General features: G+C 50.6%; 1 protein-coding gene across 27 annotated transcripts in view; it reads left to right on the top strand.

Annotated features, from left to right (window-relative positions):
• Positions 1–19,031, top strand: part of SYTL3 (synaptotagmin like 3) — a 101,426-nt gene that overhangs the window by 58,452 nt on the left and 23,943 nt on the right. For 9 of the 27 annotated variants that reach the window (XM_085022538.1, XM_085022449.1, XM_085022453.1 and 6 more), the window contains 5 exons: positions 2,870–2,921; positions 4,792–4,864; positions 6,403–6,481; positions 8,580–8,704; positions 13,480–13,614. In XM_085022538.1, coding sequence (XP_084878664.1) covers positions 2,870–2,921; positions 4,792–4,864; positions 6,403–6,481; positions 8,580–8,704; positions 13,480–13,614 — 464 coding nt within the window. Of the gene's footprint in view, positions 1–2,869; positions 2,922–4,791; positions 4,865–6,402; positions 6,482–8,579; positions 9,697–12,541; positions 13,615–19,031 lie in introns of all 27 variants that reach the window. The other 18 variants (XM_085022476.1, XM_085022543.1, XM_085022468.1 and 15 more) reach the window with 4 other exon arrangements.

Below are 19,031 nucleotides of genomic sequence, written 5' to 3'. Positions count from 1 at the left end.
CTGCATGTGGGCTTGGCCTCTCCGGGCTCAGGAAATGGGACAGATTCAGAAATGTGACCCGGGAGACTAAACTGAGGTTTAGGAGGCGGGTGTGAGCTAGGGGTTGGGGGGGTGGGGGGCATGCTCAGATGATTAGCCTGGAGAGGTGGGGTGGGTGAGTGGGATTAAGGGGAGAATGCCCACGGTGAGTAGGGCGGTCAGGAGTTCAAGGGCCAGGGCAGCTGTGGACCCAGGGCTGGAGGCCCAGGATGCCAATGGGGCTTGGACTTCAGGTGCAGGCAATAGGGAGCTATGGAGGGCATTAGGGGGTGGAGTGATAGGCAATAGGGAGCCATGGAGGGCATTAGGGGGTGGAGTGAGAGCAGCACATTAGAGGGAGGGGCTGTAACTTGGGCAGGTGCCACACAGGTGGGGGCCAAGCTCGTGAGGGGCTGAAGAGGCAGGGCGGTGGGCAGGGGTGGAAGCCACCTGAGCTGTGACAGCACCACCCACACGGGGGCTCGGAACGCCCCTCCCCATCCCTTGGAGGCTGCGTTTTCCCCCAGGACAGGCTGGACCTTTTTTCTTTCTCTTTTCTTGATTTTTCTCTGTTTTCACCATGAGCGAGCAGGCTGGCTCTCCTTTTGCCTCTGGCCTCCCTGTTGTCTGCCCTGTGGCTCCTCCGGGTGTGGGATCTCACCTGTTAGAAGCTGGTTCTACTAGTTTAGTGCTTAACCTTTGGGTGAGGCCGTTTTTGTTCTTAAGGACTTCTTTCTCCCTCTCTCACTTTTTTTTTTTTTTTTTTTTTTTTAGAGCTGCACCCATGGCACATGAAAGTTCCTAAGTTAGGGGTTGAATTGGAGCTGTAGCTGCCAGCCTACACCACAGCCACAGCAACACCAGATCTGAGCCACATCTTCAACCTACACCACAGCTCATGGCAACGCCGGATCCTTAACTCACTGAGCAAGGCCAGGGATCAGATCCACATCCTTGTGGATACTAGTCGGGTTCATTACCCTTGAGCCACAGAGGGAACTCCAAAGACTTATTTCGTCATGGGGCAGGAGCGCGGTGCTCAGGCCCCTGTGAGAATCTGGTGAACACCATTGCGAACTCCAGAAAAATGCATGCCGGCAGGTGTACTCAAAATGTGAAGTGATTTCCGGGTTCATGTGCCCCCTGATCCCCCCCAGTTTAGGATCCCAGACTTCGGGGGGGGGGTCCAGCTTAGCATCAGCTGGGGGTAAGCTGTTCCCGGCTTTAAGTTTTGGGGTTTATCAGAGCCGTTTGCTCCCCACCCCAAGGCCTCCCTGTAATTCCTGATTTTTTTGCTGGGCCTGCCCTCCCCCCTATCGTGTGGCTATGACACAAGTACCTAAGTCTTCTTTTTTTTCATTAAAAAAAATTTATTAAAGTAGAGTTGATTTACAATGTCGTGTTAGTGTCAGGTGTACAGCAAAGTGATTCAGTTAGACGTAGACACACATCCATTCTGTTTCAGATTCTTTTCTCATAGAGCTTATCACAGAACTCTGAGGGGAGGTCCCTGGGGACCATCCGTCCCCTAGACCATAGTGGATTGTCTTTGGGATGGATTAAAACCTTCTGAACACACCAGGCGGGGAGCACACAGACCTAGGATGGCTGGTCCTGTGCGTCTCGGCGGTGGATCTGGCGTTGTGGAGCCTTCTCAGGGACTCACCGAGCAGGACAGTCACCGTCCAGCCTCTGGGCTGGGCAGGCGCAGAACTATGGGCTTGTGGAGCTCTCTGTTGTGGGTCTTAATACATCTTAAAATCCCCTTCTCTTGCGACAAAAAGCGTACTGGATCAGATAGTGTGTCTTTTAGGAAATGATTAGCCTCTATAACTAGAAAAAAGGAGCTTACTTACATTTTTTAAAAGATTAATTCAATCTCCATAACAAATGTTGAAAGGAATGTAGTCATTCCATTATGAAATATTTCCGAAGGACAAAGTCACGCTTAGAAGATTAAACTATTTTTCAAATTATCCAGGATTTAAAAATCTAATCCCGGAGTTCCTGCTGTAGTGCAGTGGGTTTAGGATTCTGCACTGTCTCTGTGGCAGCATGGGTTCAATTCTCGGGCCCGGCCCAGTGAGTCAAGGATCCAGAGCTGCCGCAGCTGTGGTGCAGATGACAGCTGCTGCTCAGATTCGATCCCTGGCCTGGGAACTTGCCTATGCTACGTGTGTGGCAAAAGAAAATACAAAACCAACACCCCCCCCCCCCCGCCAAATCCAGCATCAACTTTTAATAAAAGCAATAATTTCTAGCAAGTATGGCTTCTCTCTTTTTTTTTTTTTTTTTTGCCTTTTTGCCATTTCTAGGGCCACACCTGCGGCATATGGAGGTTCCCAGGCTAGGGGTCTAATTGGAGCTGTAGCCGCCAGACTACACCAGAGCCACAGCAACGTAAGATCCGAGCCGTGTCTGCAACCTACACCACAGCTCACGGCAACGCCGTATCCTTAACCCACTGAACAAGGCCAGGGATCGAACCCACCACCTCATGGTTCCTAGTCAGATTTGTTAACCACTGCACCACAACGGGAACTCCCAAGTATGGTTTCTTAGTGTGTGTGTGTGTGTGTTTGCGCGCACTCGCATGCCCGTGTGTGATAGCAGCTTTAGTGGAATCTATATGACACAAAATTCACCTGTTTAACTATACAGTTGCATGACTTGTGGTAAACGTTGGAGCTGTGTGTGATTTTAGAGCTTCTCTCTCACCCCAGGGTGGCCTCTTACATTTGAATCACGAGATGTGCTGCTAGAAAAATAACGATTGTGATTTACTGCTCGTGTTTGCCTGCTCTAGGTTATATCTTTACTAAGAAATGACCTTTATTGGTATCTCTTCCAGGCAAACACGAGACAGCTGGAGCAAAGCTCTTGCAATCTTATCAGAAACTGAGGTAAGTACTACAAAGCACAGGCCGTCCTGGGCCCTTGGGGGCTGGAGCGCAAAGGACGAGCTGCAAGAACTGCTAGACCTCTTGACTTTCAGATGTCACTGCTTTGGAATGAGACTTTTTAGAAAAAATCATACAGTACCTGGAAAAGATTTAAGCAGAGATGTTTCCAGATTCTCAGGAAAAGCCTCGGAGAGCTGGCATAGTGTTTTCTCACAAAACATTTCATTTCTTGAATTCTCCTGAAGTGTGGCAAAGAAGCGGAATACTTTTTTTGTGGGTTTGGGGGTTTTTTGGTTTTGTTTTGTCTTCTGCCTTTTAGGGCTGCACTCGCAGCATGTGGAGGTTCCCAGGCTAGGGGTCCAATCTGAGCTATAGCTGCTGGCCTACACCCCAGCCACAGCCACACAGGGTCCCAGCCACAGAGTCTTCAACCTACACCACAGCTCACAGCAACACCGGATCCTTAACCCACTGAGCAAGAGGCCAGGGATCGAACCCGCAACCTCATGGTTCCTAGTCGGATTTGTTGCCGCTGCACCGCGATGGGAACTCCCAGAGTACGTTTGTGATGGCACCTTGGATGGAAGTCTCAACCAAGCGTTCGCTTTTAGGTATCATTCGCAGCACCAACATGTTGATTAGCGCCTGACACCTTAGTGACATCTGTGGAATAGACACTGGTGGATTTGAATCATGACCGGAGAGAGCAAGTTTTTACACAAAATTCTAGGCACCTAGCTGTCCTGAAGCTCGCAATAATTCACACACCTGACTACACCGAATTTATTCAAGTGTTAGTGAAACTTTTTTTTTTTTTTGCTCACAGTGAGATTTTCCAATCTTAGAACTTTTTCAATTTTTTTATTTTACTGCATTTCCTAACCTCCAACATCCCCCTCCCCAATTCTTTTAGCACAAACTTCTTTTTGTTTTGTTTTTTGTTTTTCAGGCAAGCAAAGTCTTTATTACAAGAAAGCAAACAGCTCCCAGGGCTGCTGGGAGGGGGAAGAAGATCCCCCCCCCATTGTCCTAGAGGGGTTTTTATGGGGGGGATACCAACGTGAGGTCCAGAAAGATGTGGTTTTCTCCCCTTGGCCTTGGCCAGTGACCTATATCAGTCCAACAAACTTCTAATTCCTCTCAGGGTCCGTCTCTCTCACCATGACATTTTAGGCGTTGTGCTGGGTGGCTTCCACCGAGAGAACACTCTGGTCCATGTGGCACATGCATGTGGCTCTAATTCCAGAGCAGCCAGGCCACAGAGCCAGTCCCAAGCACCCCGGCTATTTTGCACTGCATGGTGCATTGCGATGCCCAAACCTTAGCCCATGTGATGCCCGTCTCCCACCTCGTATCCCAGGGAATTGAACCCTGTGCTAAGCAGATCCAGGCAGGCTGCTGGACCCTCTACTCAAAAGGCGGGGTGGTGAGGGGAGAGAAAGAAAAGGAGAGGGAGTTCCATTGTGGCTCAGGGGGTTAAGAACCTGACTAGTGTCTGTGAGGATGTGGGTTTGATCCCTGGCCTTGCTCAGTGGGTTAAGGATCTGATGTTGCCACAAGGGGCAGTGTAGGTCACAGATGTGGCTTGGCTCCTGTGTGGCTGTGGCTGTGGCTGTGGCATAGGCGGGCGGCTTCAGCTCTGATTCCACCCCTAGGCGGGGAACTTCCATATGCTGCAGGTGTAGGATTAAAAAGAAGAAAGAAAAGACGTAAATCAACGATACTTTAATAAAAAAAAGATTTAGTTTTAAATAAAGAAAAGAAGAAAAGCCAGAACTGGAATGATGAGATTAGGATGAATCTGGTGTATTCCTAAGACTAATACTTTCATGGCTCATAATCCATTTCTCATGCCTGTACTTTTCCTCAGCAGCAAAATTTCCGTGGTGCCTCCAACCCCGCCTCCTCTCAGTGAAAGCCAGTGCAGCGGCAGCCCCAGCAGGGTAATGCTTGCGCCTCCCTGGGGAGGGGACGTGGGAGAGAAGCAGAGAAAGATGGGGCGGGGGGGCAGAGAGGTTGGGCAAGAGCCTGATGGCGAGGGATCCAGCCACGGCTAGAGGGTCATGAGCGGGGGTGCCCAGGGGCCTCGACTGGAGGCTGGGAAGTGCGGGGCCCGCCAGTGTCTGTGCTTCCATCATGTCCTGGGGGCCACGGGACCAGCATCCCCCCACCCCGCTGCCTTGTCAGTGGACCAGTCCTCTGCCTGCATCCCCTGTACCCACATCCCCATCTCTTTACGCTTGTCATTCTGTTAGTTCTCTCCCTGGACTGTGCCCTTGAGTGTGGGGGTCTGCAGTATCTGGGGGTCTCTGGGCTGGAAACGGACAGAAAGGCTGAGTCACAGGGGTGTGATTCGCAGGTGCACGTGTGCCCGTGGAAATATGCGTGTGCATCTTTTGAGTGTGCGCGGGCGCTCATCAGGGGGGCCAGGGCCTTTTCCATCCAAAGAAGTTAGCCGTGGGATCACGGGGGGCTCCCCTGGGAGGGAGAAATACTTATGACTTGTCTGGCTTGCCTCCCGTGGCTGGTGTGAGAAATGAACAAAAAGAACGTCTCTGCTGCTACTTGGAAACTGTCAAGTGCCGTGGAAACACGTGGTCTTGATTATTTTCATTATCATTACTCCCTGTACTCAAGGGAGTGCCTCTATCTGTGCATAGGAGGACATACTGCTGGTGAGAGAGAAAAAATATGTCTTTTTTCAGTTTCGAACTGAGACCCCGGAGTGGCCTTTAAAATCCTGGTCGACTTCCTCCTTGAGGTTTTCAGTTGTCTGAATTTATTTGAATACAGATGTGCTTAAGACATGTTTATTGGGATGGATGGATGGATGGGGCTTTGCTGCGGGGAGTGATCTCATTTCTGTTGTTTCTCTTCCTTTTTCTTCTCTCTTCTGTGTTGGGAGGTGGAACTAACCCTTGGCTCACATCCTCCTTGGTACCACCCATGACCCTTGTGTCTCGTGCATTCTGCTGCTGTTGGCGTCCCCTCTTCGCAGAGCTGGGGTGGGGTCGTGAGAGGAGGAGGTTAAAGTAGCAGCAATTTACTTGGTGCCGACTTTGAACCAATGAACTGTCAGCCACTGTTTCTAAGAGGTGGTTTTTAGCTCATCAACAAGCCATGGTGGAACCCTTTCCCTTAACCCCTGATGCTGAGTGACAAAACAGAGGAGTTCCCTGGTGGCTCAGTGGGTTAAGGATCCAGTGTTGTCACTGCTGTGACGAGGATTCCATCCCTGGCCTGGGAACTTCTGCATATGCCATGGGAGCAGCCAAGCAAACAAAGGCCCCAAACCCCAAAGGACCTCAGAGGAGAAAAATAAAGGGGACCCACCCCCCGAGAAGAGGGCACCCTCTGCCCCAGACACACACCCTGAAAACCCACACCTGCCAGTGTGTGGAGGGTGCAGTTTGGAGGCTGCTGGGGCCAATTCAGGTCCTTAAACTCAGCTCTCACTTTCTCTCCTTTGTCTCTGTTTTAGTTGCAGGAACTCGGTCAGTTTAAAGGATTTAATAAGTCCGTGGAAAATCTGTTTCTGTCTGTTACCACCCACATGAAAAGTAAGTGGATGCTTCATGGGCTCTCCTGCCACCACGTGGGCCAGCCACGCCCACCGGCCAAGGTCTAGCCGGTGACCTTGGCTGGGACAGGACCACTCTGACGGTCTCAGCCTCCTGGGGGAAGCCAGGCCCTGGCCCTTCACCCCTTCACCTGCGTTTGCATCAGAGACAGCCCCGAGGGCCTGGAGGACCTTTCTAGCTGTCGGGTGCAGAAGGATGCTCCCAAGTTTCCAGACGGTGGACTTGCGAAGAGTGTGGGTGACACTGCTCAGGGGCGGGGGGGGGGAGCTCTGATACATCTGGGGGAAAGGTGAACACTCCGGGACTTTGGGGTGCCCTGCGGGATCTCCTCTGGAGAAAAGAGACGATCCTGAGCCGTGCACGCAGGAGATGCCTGATAAAGAGCAAAGCATAAGGATTCACGCGGTAACGTCTCAAGGGTGGATCCAAAGACAGAGGGGGCTCTGGAGCTGTGCCATGCAGTGTGGTGGCCTCCGACCACACGTGGCTCTTGGAATGTGGCTGGAGTGAAATACTGATTCCGGAGGCCTAGTATCAAAAAAAGAGTGAAATTTCTCATGACTAATTTTAACATCAATTATATATTTTCATAGTATTTTGATATATTGCAGTAGATGAAATAGAGTATTTAAATTAATTTCTAAATACTCCAGGAGTCCTGTTGTGGCTCAGCTGGTTAAGAAGCTGGCACAGTGCTCATGAGGTTGCGGGTTCAATCCCCGGCCTCGCTCAGTGGGTTAAGGATCCGGCGTTGCCGTGAGCTGTAGTGTTAGGTCGCAGACACGGCTGGGATCCCGCATCTCTCATTCAAGCCCTAGCCTGGGAACTTCCATATGCTGCAGATGTGGCCTTAAAAGAAAAAAAAATTAATTTTATCCATTTCTTTTTACTTTTTAAAAAAGTAAAAATGTGGCTACTAGGACATCTGAACCGCCACGTGAGCTCTCTTCTGTCTGTTGGCGCTGCTCTAAGGGTGGCTTCAAGGTCCGCATTTAAGATGAGGAAGCTCCTTCGAGAGGACGCCTGGCCGTGTGGGCGCCTTCCTCCTCCCTTCAGTCGTCTTGACCCTAGACTCTCATACCGCAAACGAAAATGGAAGATCATGTTTTCACGGGAGTTCCCGTCGTGGCGCAGTGGTTAACAAATCCGACTAGGAACCATGAGGTTGTGGGTTCGATCCCTGGCCTCGCTCAGTGGGTTAAGGATCCAGCATTGCCGTGAGCTGTGGTGTAGGTCGCAGACGCAGCTTGGATCCCATGTTGCTGCGGTGTAGGCTAGTGGCTACAACTCCAATTAGACTCCTAGCCTAGGACCCTCCATATGCCGCGGGTGCGGCCCTAAAAGGACAAAAAGACCAAAAAAAAAAAAATCGTGTTTTCAGGCTTCGCTTGCTGACATGGTTTTATAAGGATAGCCCAGGAGTTCCTGTCATGGCTCAGTGGTTAACGAATCTGACTAAGAACCATGAGGTTGCGGGTTTGGTCCCTGGCCTTGCTTGGTGTGTTAAGGATCCGTCCTTGCTGTGAGCTGTGGAGTAGATTGCAGACTCGGCCTGGATCCCGCGTTGCTGTGGCTCTGGTGTAGGGTGGCTGTGACAGCTCAGATTAGCCCCCTAGCCTGGGAACCTCCATATGCTGGGGGAGCGGCCCAAGAAATGGCAAAAAGACAAAAAAAAAAAAAAAAAAGGATAGCCCAAGTCTTGCTTTCACCTCAAGAAGTGGTATTCAGTTATGAAATCTGGGTTAGGAACCCCTAAAAAGCCAGCTGGTTTGTCGGGCTGCCTTCTTTCTGTTTGGACAACCACACACTCAGCACGTGTGGCCCGAATGCAGAGTAACCTGGCTCGGGAGGTCGCCCTTGAACCCCACCCTAAGGGTGGCAGCTCTGCCTGCAGAGACATGTGGGCACAGTCACTTTTCAGGAACCAGCCTCGCTGCCCTGTGCGGTGTGCCCTGCGTCCAGCACGGTGTGGGGGGCTCTCTCCCAGGCCCCAGAACTCGAGGCACAAGAATCCTGGAGGAGTGCCTCCCCCTGCCCCCCGCCCACAAGGCTCAGCAAATCTGTCTTTGTTTTCTAGAACTTTCCAAGTCCCAGAATGACATGAGCTCTGACAAGCAGCAGCCAGCCACGGGTCCCAGGCAGAGCGCAGGCCAGACGGAGCGGAGGAGCCAGTCGGACACAGCGATCAACGTCGCCACCAGGGTACCCCTCTGCCACCCGCCGCCCCCAGAGTTCCTTTTCCTTCTATAGCTGACGTCACGCAGTCTGAAAACACAAGCCCCTCTGTGGGGACGGTGGGCGGGCGCTGGCCAAATGGAGGTTAAAATTTGATTCTACTGAATTTGCAAAGTAGTTCAGAACAGGGAGAGGCTTCCCCCTCAATCCAAGCCCCTGGGCTGCCACGTGACCCCGCAGCCCCTGCTGGCTTCAAGGCCACACTGAAGGCAAAGACTGCCCTGCAGGCCTGCGGACGTGCGGAGTTATTCCTGGGTTGGCCCCCGCTCCCTTCTGCCCACATCCTGCTTCCATCACCCTCTGGTTAAAATCTGTCCTGAATCCTGCTGGGAACTATTGAGACCGTGAATGCTGAACGTGCAGGTGTGGTCGTGGGGGAGCCCCTGTAGGTGTCTGAACCGCAGGAGAGGTCCCCTAATAAAGGCCTTTGGGGAAAGAATTACTCCTTGCACTGGGTTCCGTCAACCCAGAAGCAGATGCAGTGGAGAACGAGGGACTGTGGACTTGAGGATCAGAAAACCTGGGTTCGAGTTGAGTGGAGAGGTGACCTGACTGCCTGCCACCCCCTGGCTGTTGGCCGGACAGGCCAGGTGCCCTTCTCGGCAGTGGTGGCTCCATCCGGGAGGTCCCCAGACAGAATGTTCTGTAGGCAGCAGGGGCAGGTTAGCCTCGCTCCCTTGCTGGGCCTTCCACACATGCTCAGGCTGTCACATCCCACCTCCATCCCCACGTCACCAGAACTCCGAGCATCAGCCTCCGCCTCCCCCCAGGAATGAAGATGATGATATACTTATTCTGCCCAGAGCAGCACGGCGTTCTTGTAAAGATCCCCTGAGATAATAGTATCTACACTGCTATCTAGTCCCCTGAATGTGAATCTAAATTTCTAGCACTTTTGATTATGTGCCAGGAATTTTTTTTTTTTTTTTTTTTTTTAGCTCCTTAGGGCTGCACCTACAGCATATGGAAGTTCCTGCACGAGGGGTTGAATTGGAGCAGCAGCTGCCAGCCTACGCCACAGCCACAGCAATGCCAGATCTGAGCCTTGTCGGCAACCTACACCACAGCTCACGGCAACACCAGATCCTTAACCCACTGAGCAAGGTCAGGGATCGAACCTGTATTCTCATAGATACTAGATTGGTTCATTACCACTGAGCCACAGCAGGAAGTTCCTATGTGCCAGGCTCTTAACTAAAGCTTAACCTGGACTTGCATTTTATCCTCATACCACTTCACGGAGACGGGGGCTTGGAGAGAGGATGTCACGTGCTCCTGGTTCCAGAACTGGAAATGGGGGGCAGCCTTGGTTTGGAGGCTAAACACGGTTCTCAATGCTGAGTATGTGAGTCGTTTGGGGATCTTGAAATGTAGATGCTAAATCATTAGATCGGGGCGGGGGTGGGGGCAGGAACCCGGAATCTCAGCTGTGTTTCTGAGGGGCTCTCGGGTGTGCAGGTGACGCAGCCATGTGCACACAGAATGGGCCTGCGGGGGACAGTTGCAAGCTTGTCTAAAGGGCTAGAAAGTTGGGGCTGGGCTATGGCTGGGGGGCCCCCACTGAGCGGACCCTCTGTCCCGTGTGTGTCAGAGTCACTGCCGCACTCTTGGCAGGACCAGCCCATGACTTTGTAGGCATCCTCTCTCCCCACTTTCCTGGAGAATGTGGCTGTTTTAAAGAGAATTTTAGGAGTTCCTCTTGTGACTCAGCAGGTTAGAAGCCGATACGGTGTCTGTGAGGGTGTGGGTTTGATTCCTGGCCTCACTCAGTGGGTTAAGGGTCCAGTGTTGTCACAGGCTATGGTGGAGGTCGCAGATGGGGCTCAGATGGGGCATGGCTGTGGCCGTGGTGGAGGCCTCAGCTGCAGCTCAGATTTGATCCCTAGCCTGGAACCTTCCATATGCCATCAGTGCAGCCTTAAAAAAGAGGGAGAAATTTAGCCAAATGTTTATAAAGGAGTCAGTAATCATGGCATGATCCACAAATGCCAAAGGATTATTGGGTTGGAGTATAAAGACTACGTCTTTAAATAGGACTCTTGTCAGACTGCAGTTACACGGGCCTTGGCCTGTGAGCTCACGAAAAGGCCGCTCCCGTTTCCTTGGGGAGCCTGGAGCATCTCGCCAAGGTTAAGGTCGCTTCTTCCCGACCCTGCTCATGCTTCGGGCCCTTGCGGTCTGCGGTTCCCCTGACCCCGTTCTCCTGGAAGCCCCCAGGGGCCCCTGTTGGATCAGTGAGGTGGCCGATTTGCAGTCACCCTCCTCTTGGGTCCCTGGGTTGCATGTGACACAGTGGATCAGAATTCCACTCTTTAATTTAAAAAATGACTTCTGTGCTTTTCTGGATGATAAACCCATGCCTGCTCACTAATGAAAATTCAGAAAACACAGACCCTAGGGAGTCGCCTGGCCTACATGTGTATGCTCATTTTACAGAAGCGCCATCTAGGTTTGTAGTTTGTTTTTTAAGAAAAATCTAACATTATGCCTCAGTCTTTTCTGGGTCAATAAGCACAGTGATTTTTTGACAGCTGCTTTTCAGGTCTTATAATTCATACTGCCAAACTGCCCTTCTCTGAGACTGACTCAGTCTACACAGCCAGGAAGTGGCGTGACCATTTCCTAGCACTCCTACCAATGCTAAACTTTACACCTGTTATTTTAATATTTGCTAATTTGATAGGCAGATTTTTTTAATTTTTATTTTTTGGGGCTTTTTTGCCTTTTCTAGGGCCGCACCCGTGGCATAGGGAGGTTCCCAGGCTAGGGGTCCAACCGGAGTTGCAGCTGCCGGCCTACACCACAGCCACAGCAACGCCAGATTCGAGCCGCACCTGCGACCTACACCACAGCTCACGGGCAACGCCAGATCCTTAACCCACTGAGCGAGGCCAGGAATCGAATCTGAAACCTGGTGGTTCCTAGTCAGATTTGTTTCCGCTGCGCCATGACGGGAACTCCTGATAGGCAATTAAAAAAAAACCTTGGAGTTCCCGTCGTGGCGCAGTGGTTAACGAATCCGCCTAGGAACCATGAGGTTGCGGGTTTGATCCCTGCCTTTGCTCAGTGGGTTAACCATCCGGCGTTGCCATGAGCTATGGTGTAGGTTGCAGACACGGCTCGGATCCCGCGTTGCTGTGGCTCTGCCGTAGGCCGGTGGCTGCAGCTCCGATTGGACCCCTAGCCTGGGAACCTCCATATGCCGCAAGAGCGGCCCAAGAAATGGCAACAACAACAACAATAATGCCGAGGGAGCGGCCCAAGAAATAGCAACAACAACAACAAAAAAGACAAAAAAAAAAAAAAAAAAAAAAAAAAAAAAGAAATGGCAAAAAGACATGGCGGAAGATCATTCCAGACGGCCAGTCTGCACTCCCACTCTTTCCTGTTGCCCTGGCTGACGCCTCCATCCAGGGCATCTCCGCTGAGCCCGTGAGCCCAGGGGAAGGGAGGTGCGCCTCTTCCTTCCTCTCTCCCTCCTCCTCGTCCCACCCCCAGGACTTAGAGCAGCACCTTGAACACAGGGCTGCTTGACACATGTCTGATGGGATAAAGTTCTGGGAATCGAGAGCATCAGCTGTAACGTGGAGGTAATCGTGTCTTTCATTTGTTCAGTGATAACCTTAGCTTTTAGAGCTCCTGTTGGGGCTCAGCGGGTTAAGAAGCCCCCTGGCATCCACGAGGATGCAGGTTTGATCCCTGGCTGCACCCAGTGGGTCAAAGATCCGGCGCTGCTGTGTGCTGTGGTGTAGGTCATAGATGCAGCTTGGATCCCGTGGCTGTGGTGGAGACTGGCAGCTACAGCTCTAATTCAGCCCCCAGCCTGGGAACCTCCACATGCCGCAGGTGTGGCCCTAAAAAGAGAAAGAAATGATCTTAGCTTTTTAGTCCTGAAAATTACGACCGTAGTGCAACTGGTTATAGTGCCAAGTCCTACTTGGAACCGTAACTCAGTATCCAAACCTAAAGTCTCCACTGGAAACTGTCTTTTCAGGCAGGAAGACATTTTCCCTCCTTGCTGTGTACTTGCTCCGTCCAGCAGAAGTTTCTAGCTACTGCCACACGTGGTTGCTGAGCACTTGAAATGTGTCTGGTGCAACCAAGGAGCTGAGCTTCCTGATTTTGACTTTGATTGGAATTTAAATTTGCAGAGCTGTGTGGCTGGTGGCTACTGCATTAGGGAGACCTACCAACTCTTAAAATATTTTTATAACATTTAGAGACATGATTTGATTTTTTTCCCTTTGGTATGAGCACTCTTAAGAAAATATTTTTATAGAATTTACAGAACTCTTAAGAAAATATTTTTGTAAAATTTAGAGACAGAATTTGATTTTTTTCCTTTCGTATGAGCACGAGAGATAAAATTTTGCTTGTCACGCTGAATATTATATTTCATGTCCTCAAATGCCCACGTCTTTATCCAAGTCAGATGTGGACTTCAGTTTCTTTAAGACTTTTACTGATCCCTAAGTAACCGCCCCCACCCCCATGACTGTTCACCAATGTCCCAAAGCCTGACGATGTCCGCCTTGGGGGGGTGTGCGCATGCGCATATTTATCCAAATGGAAGTGCACCCTCCTTTTCAGCGCATGGAAGTTTGTGTATTCGTGCCATCAGGGAATCGATGTGGGCTAAGCTTGATGTCTTCACATTTGAACAAAATCCAGCTATTAATTCTGGGTTTTCTTCTCCAGAAGGTCAGCAGATGCAGCTATTAATTCTGGGTTTTCTTCTCCAGAAGGTCAGCACACCGGATCTTCTGAAACCTCTCGCTCAGGAGAGTCCCAAACGCGCCACCAGCCCTGTTTTGAAGCAAGAGGATCGCTTGTCCAGTCCGGCGCCCACCCCCTTATTCTCCGGAGGCTGGAGACACGTGAGTCTCTGATACCGCGTCACATGCGCTTCTGGTCATGGTGTCCAATGAGGCGGGTAGGCCAGCGTCCTGGTGGTGCGTTGTCTTGCGGAATAAGCTGGAGCATGACCGGGAGCCCGGAGGTGATGCGGTTCTTAGACTGAGAGCTGGGAACAACCTCGCCGTCTTCGATGGTGCTTTTCCTTCTTCTGTCTCACTGTGGACGTTTTCATGTGTGCAGAGTCATCAGTAAGAAATGGTGGTGTCTCTGAGAAGTTTTTAGTTATGATGATGTTTGATTCCTCAAATTTTTCTCGTATGGTTATTTCTCTGACTTACTATGCACAAGTCATGAAGATAGTCTGTGTTTTTTTCTAGAAGATTTATAAAAGTTTTTGTACATGGTCCACGCTCCAGCTCATTAATTTTTGTGAATGGTCTAAGGTACAGCTTGAGGTTTCTTTTTTGCCCCAGATGGATGCACAGTTATTTCAGCACCATCGGTTCGAAAAAGACTCTCATTTTTCCATCAGTTTTAGTGTCTCTGTTGGAAGTCAAATGACCATACACGTTTGGGCCTTTTCCTAGGTTCTCTGTTCTGCCCACTGACCTTTTTGTCCCTATGCTCAGACCACGTTGACATGCTAAGTGCAGCTCTGTAGGCAGGCTTCAAGTCCTCCAACTTTGCTCTTTTTGGAGATTGCTTTGTGATGTTTTCAATGTAGCGCCTGTTTGTAGGCAGGCCTTTTTATTTGTTCATTTGTTATTCAACAACATTGAATGAATGTTTACTCTATGCCTAAACATGTGATAGATGTTAGCCAGAGCCTTGGGTGAGAGGCTGTGAGGCTTCTATTAGAGTCATAGCTCTTTATCTTATTCAGTCACCTTAATCACAAAAACTCTTTCAACTTTGGGGTCTGTGTCAAGGAGATGGTATCAAAATTGTTCTTTTTATTTCCCTGGATTGCTTGGAGAATCAAATGAGGGCACAAATTCTGCAGTGAAATATAGCAGTTGAGAACTCAGCTTCTCGAAGTTTCCACTGTGGTGCAAAGGGTTAAGGAGCCGGCATTCTCTCTGGAGCAGCATGGGTTCGATCCCTAGCCTGGCACAGTGGGTTAAGGATCCAGCATTGCCACAGCTGTGGTGTAGGTTGCAGCTGTGGCTCTGATTCCATCCCTGGCCTAGGAACTTCCATATGCTGAGGATTCAGCCAACACCCCCTTCCAAAAAAAAAAAAAAAAAACCCCAACAAACAAACAAATGAACAAACCTCAGCTTCTAGAAACCAACTTCATGTTTCAAGTTCCAGCTCCTTGAGTGGCAAGGAGCGTGAGCCAGACCTAGTACTTGAACCTCTCTGGGCCTTGGGGTGGTTCTGTTCTTACGGAAAATGGTGTTCACGTCAGAAAATGGGGACCCTTTCCCCACACCCACATCAGTGTCCAGTGGAACGTTCAAAGTCATGGCAGAAGCAGGCCAGACCCGCGACGAAGGGGGGCTAACTCTTGACTCAATCCAGGAAATGCTAGCAGCTCTCACCTATTCCTTGGCTCCAGCCACTGGCTCCGTGGGTGGTCTTGCCCCCATCAAAACCACCGCTTCCTCCCCCAACCTACTCAGAACGTGTGGCCCAGCAGCACTGACGTTACTGGGAGCTTATCAGAAATCAGAGCCTCTAGCCTTCCCCAGGCCTCCTGGACTCAGAATCTACAGTTTAACAAGAGCCCCAGGAGGGAGTTCCCGTTGTGGCTCAGTGGTAGGGAACCTGACTAGTATCCAGGAGGACGCAGGTTCAATTCCTGGCCTTAATCAAGGGGTTAAGGATCCAGTGTCACCATGAGCTGTGGTGTAGGTCGCAGATGTGGCTCAGATCTGGCGTTGCTGTGGTGTAGGCCGGCAGCTGCAGCTCCAATTGGACCCCTAGCCTGGGAACCTCCATATGCTGCGTGTGTGTCCCTAAAAAAGGAAAAAGAAAAAAGAAAAACGGGAGCCCCAGGAGATATGCACAGGGAAGTTTCAGAAACACATGGGTTGAGACAATTTCAAACTCGAGGAAGGTATGTCATTTGTTAAGGATTCTTTAACAGTCTGGAACTGTGATGTCCAATGTAGTAGCCATTTGTCACCTGTCATCAATAATCATGGATAACTTTTATGTTGACATATGTTGAAATGGTAGATTCTGGATATGTTACAGTAATAAAATTCGCTATTAATTTCACCTATTTCTTTTAAAAACGTGGCTACTAGAGAAGTTAAAATCACGTATTGGCTCCCTTACGCTTCCGTCCGCAGCCCTGGGCTGTCTGCTCTGATTGAGCATAAAGCAGCACTGCAGCGGGAGCTCTCTCGCACGCAGGTTCTCTGCCGCAGCCTCCAAAACGCTGTGTGTGCGTCTCTGTGCACTTTCCTGGGAAGAAGGTTCTTGTTTCCACTCGGTTCTCAAGCAGGGGTGCGTGTCCACACTGGTGGAGGACTCCAGTGCAAATTCACTTCACGCAAGTCCTGGGGTGAGACCCTCCCCACCCGGCTGAGGGCCACACAGGGGTGACGCAGGGTCCCCCAGAGCTGGACAGGATTGCCCCCGGCTGGGCCCTGGCCCTCTGCCTCTCGGACGCCCCGAGGTGTGGGAGTCTGGGGACCTGGGAGAGCTTGTGTTGGAGCTGGTGGAGCACCTTCCAGGTGATGTTTATACCTGAGAACAGTTCAGAAAGGTGAGAGGAGCCCTGAGGAGACCCGTCCCTGAGGGGGGAGTAAGCACGGGCGGCTCTAGAACATTCTCTCCCAGGGTCGAACCTGTGGTGGGTGCAGATAGGGAGAGCGTAGGAGTGGCCTCTGGGAGCTTTCCCATGGCTCATGGAAGGTTTGCTTCCACCCCAGGTATTGTTCAGGCTCCAGGGACTCCAGCCAGCGGGAGCCAATGCGAGGTTGACCCTGGAGGGTGAGACAAAATCTTCCTTCCGATGGAGCCCAAGGGGCAGCTTCCCCAAACTGCCCACTGGACTGGCCTCTAAGCTTCTCCAAGGGCCAGGGCTGCGTCTTGTGTGCCCAGAAACCAAGAAAGAGGCAGGGAGGCAGGCTCTGATCCACCCCACAGGGGTCCACGAGGCCCCCACCTGCCCCAGGACCCAACAGCCCCGGTCCTGGAATAGCCAGACCCTCCCTTGCGGCACCAAGCTCATTCCCTCCCTCCCCCCAAGTCTCTGCGCCAAGGTCACCTTCTCAGGAGGGCTACCCCCTGCCCTGCTCTGCCTCCCCTGCCCTGCTCTCATGTCTATCTCTGTTCTTATCACCTTCTACTGCTGGAGAATTGGCTTATCTGCTGGTTATTGTCATTGGTCATTCCCCAGTGCCCAGAGCAGGGCCTGCCCCTGAAATGGCACTCCATAAATATTTGTGAAAGGGTTGCTTGCATTCTCAGCAGAGCTGTTAGTGAAAGCCTGCTGCAGAGCTAGGAGCTCCACCCCCCCCATCTTGTGGACAGATGCTATTATCCCATTTCGCAAGAGGGAACACTGAGGTTCATTGCAATTATGCAACTTGCCAAGGTCACACGGTCACTGCAGAACTCTGCTTCACCCCTCAGGGGCCCCGTGAGTCTGAGCGCAGGCTTTGTGTCCTGCCCCAGGGAGTTTGCTGAGCTCTAAACTGAGTAGCTCCCTGAGCCCCATCCCCCAGGTCCAGCTTTGCTCCCTCGGGGCTGATCCACACCCAGAAAAACCTCTGAGTCAGAAGGATGCTGGGGCAAAGGGAGGTGACAGTGTATTCCTCTCCCTCAGAGTGTCTCTTACCCTGGGGACTTCCTCCAAAAAGAGTGCAAATGCAGCCCGGCTCCGTCTCCACTCTTTCTAAAGGCTTCTCTGATGGAGACCCTTACATTTTTCATCATGCAATTGAATTATTACACATTTAGTCCTGACCTGTTCCCTTTAGACCGAAGCACTGTTGGTTTGAGGGAACTGAACTCCCACAGAGCAAATACCAGTATTGTTTCTTGCCCAAAGATGCTGCCTGCCTACTCTTCTGAGACACATCTATATTCTCTGAGAAATAGCAAGTTGGGGCTAGAAAAAGCCCTATTAAAGCTGTACCCTTTACAAAAGTAGAAATACACATGGGCAATACATGGAAACAGTCAATCTCCCCGGGGAGTTAAATCAGGGGGAAATGAAAGCAAGTCTATTTGGGGAGGGTTTTAGCAAATTTAACACGTGACCCAGGTGGGTGCTGGGGACAGTAGGGAGCAGGGGGTGTTCTGCTGCGGTGACCTGGAGGGCAACTAGCAACCTATAGCAAAGGCTTTCAAATGCCTGTTCTCTTTAATCCAACAAAATTTTTTTTTTTTGTCTTTTTTTTGCCTTTTTTTCTAGGGCCGCTCCTGCAGCATATGGAGGTTCTCAGACTAGGGGTCCAATCTGAGCTGTAGCCGCCAGAGCCACAGCAACTTGGGATCTGAGACGCACCTGCAACCCACACCACAGCTCATGGCAATGCTGGATCCTTAACCCACTAAGCAAGGGCAGGGATCGAACTCACAACCTCATGGTTTCTAGTCATGAGGGAACTCCAAATTCAACAATTTTATTACAGAAAATAGTCTTTAAAAATCAGCATGGGTTCCCGTCATGGCTCAGTGGTTAACGAATCCGGCTAGAAACCATGAGGTTGCGGGTTCGATCTCTGGCCTCGCTCAGTGGGTTAAGGATCCGGCATTGCCGTGAGCTGTGGTGTGGGTCACAGGTGCAGCTTGGATCCCACGTTGCTGTGGCTGTGGCTTGGGCCAGTGGCTACAGCTCCGATTAGACCCCTAGCCTGGGAACCTCCATATGCCTCAGGAGCAGCCCTAGAAAAGGCAAAAAGACAAAAAAAAAAATCATGAGTGTTGCCAAAAGCATGTATATGTGAACATTGACGGTAGCATTGTTTATAATTTTAATGCAAAAAAGGAACAGGAAGTTCCTGTTGTGGCTCAGTGGTAACAAACCCCTCTAGTATCCATGAGGATGTGGGTTCGATCCCTGGCTCACAGCCTTGCAGTGAGCTGTGGCGTAGGTGGCAGAGGTGGCTCAGATCTGACATTGCTGTGGCCATGGTGTAGGCCGGCAGCTGTAGCTCTGATTCGACCCCTAGCCTGGGAACCTCCATATGCTTTGGGTGCGACCCTGAAAGACCAAAAAAAAAAAAAAAAAAAAATTGGAAAAAATGTCTAAAATAGGGCAACCATTAAATAAATTATGGTACATTTATTTAGGTGAATACTTTGCAACTATTAAAAATAATGTTGAAGAATATTAATGTGGAAAATATATATTGATAAACGAAGATATAATGTAACAAAATAGTGTTATAGTAGCACATATTTATAGAAACAAAACAGTTATAGACATTATAAAACAACTGAAAGTGTTACACCAAAAAGTTGACCCTGGAAT

This window comes from Sus scrofa, chromosome 1, assembly GCF_054392235.1.
Source record: "Sus scrofa isolate SSC_HxYL_T2T_F1_AM1 chromosome 1, Sscrofa_HxYL_maternal_Yorkshire_Landrace_v2.0, whole genome shotgun sequence".
Lineage (NCBI taxonomy): Eukaryota > Metazoa > Chordata > Mammalia > Artiodactyla > Suidae > Sus > Sus scrofa.
This window is presented reverse-complemented; position numbering and strand designations above follow the sequence as displayed.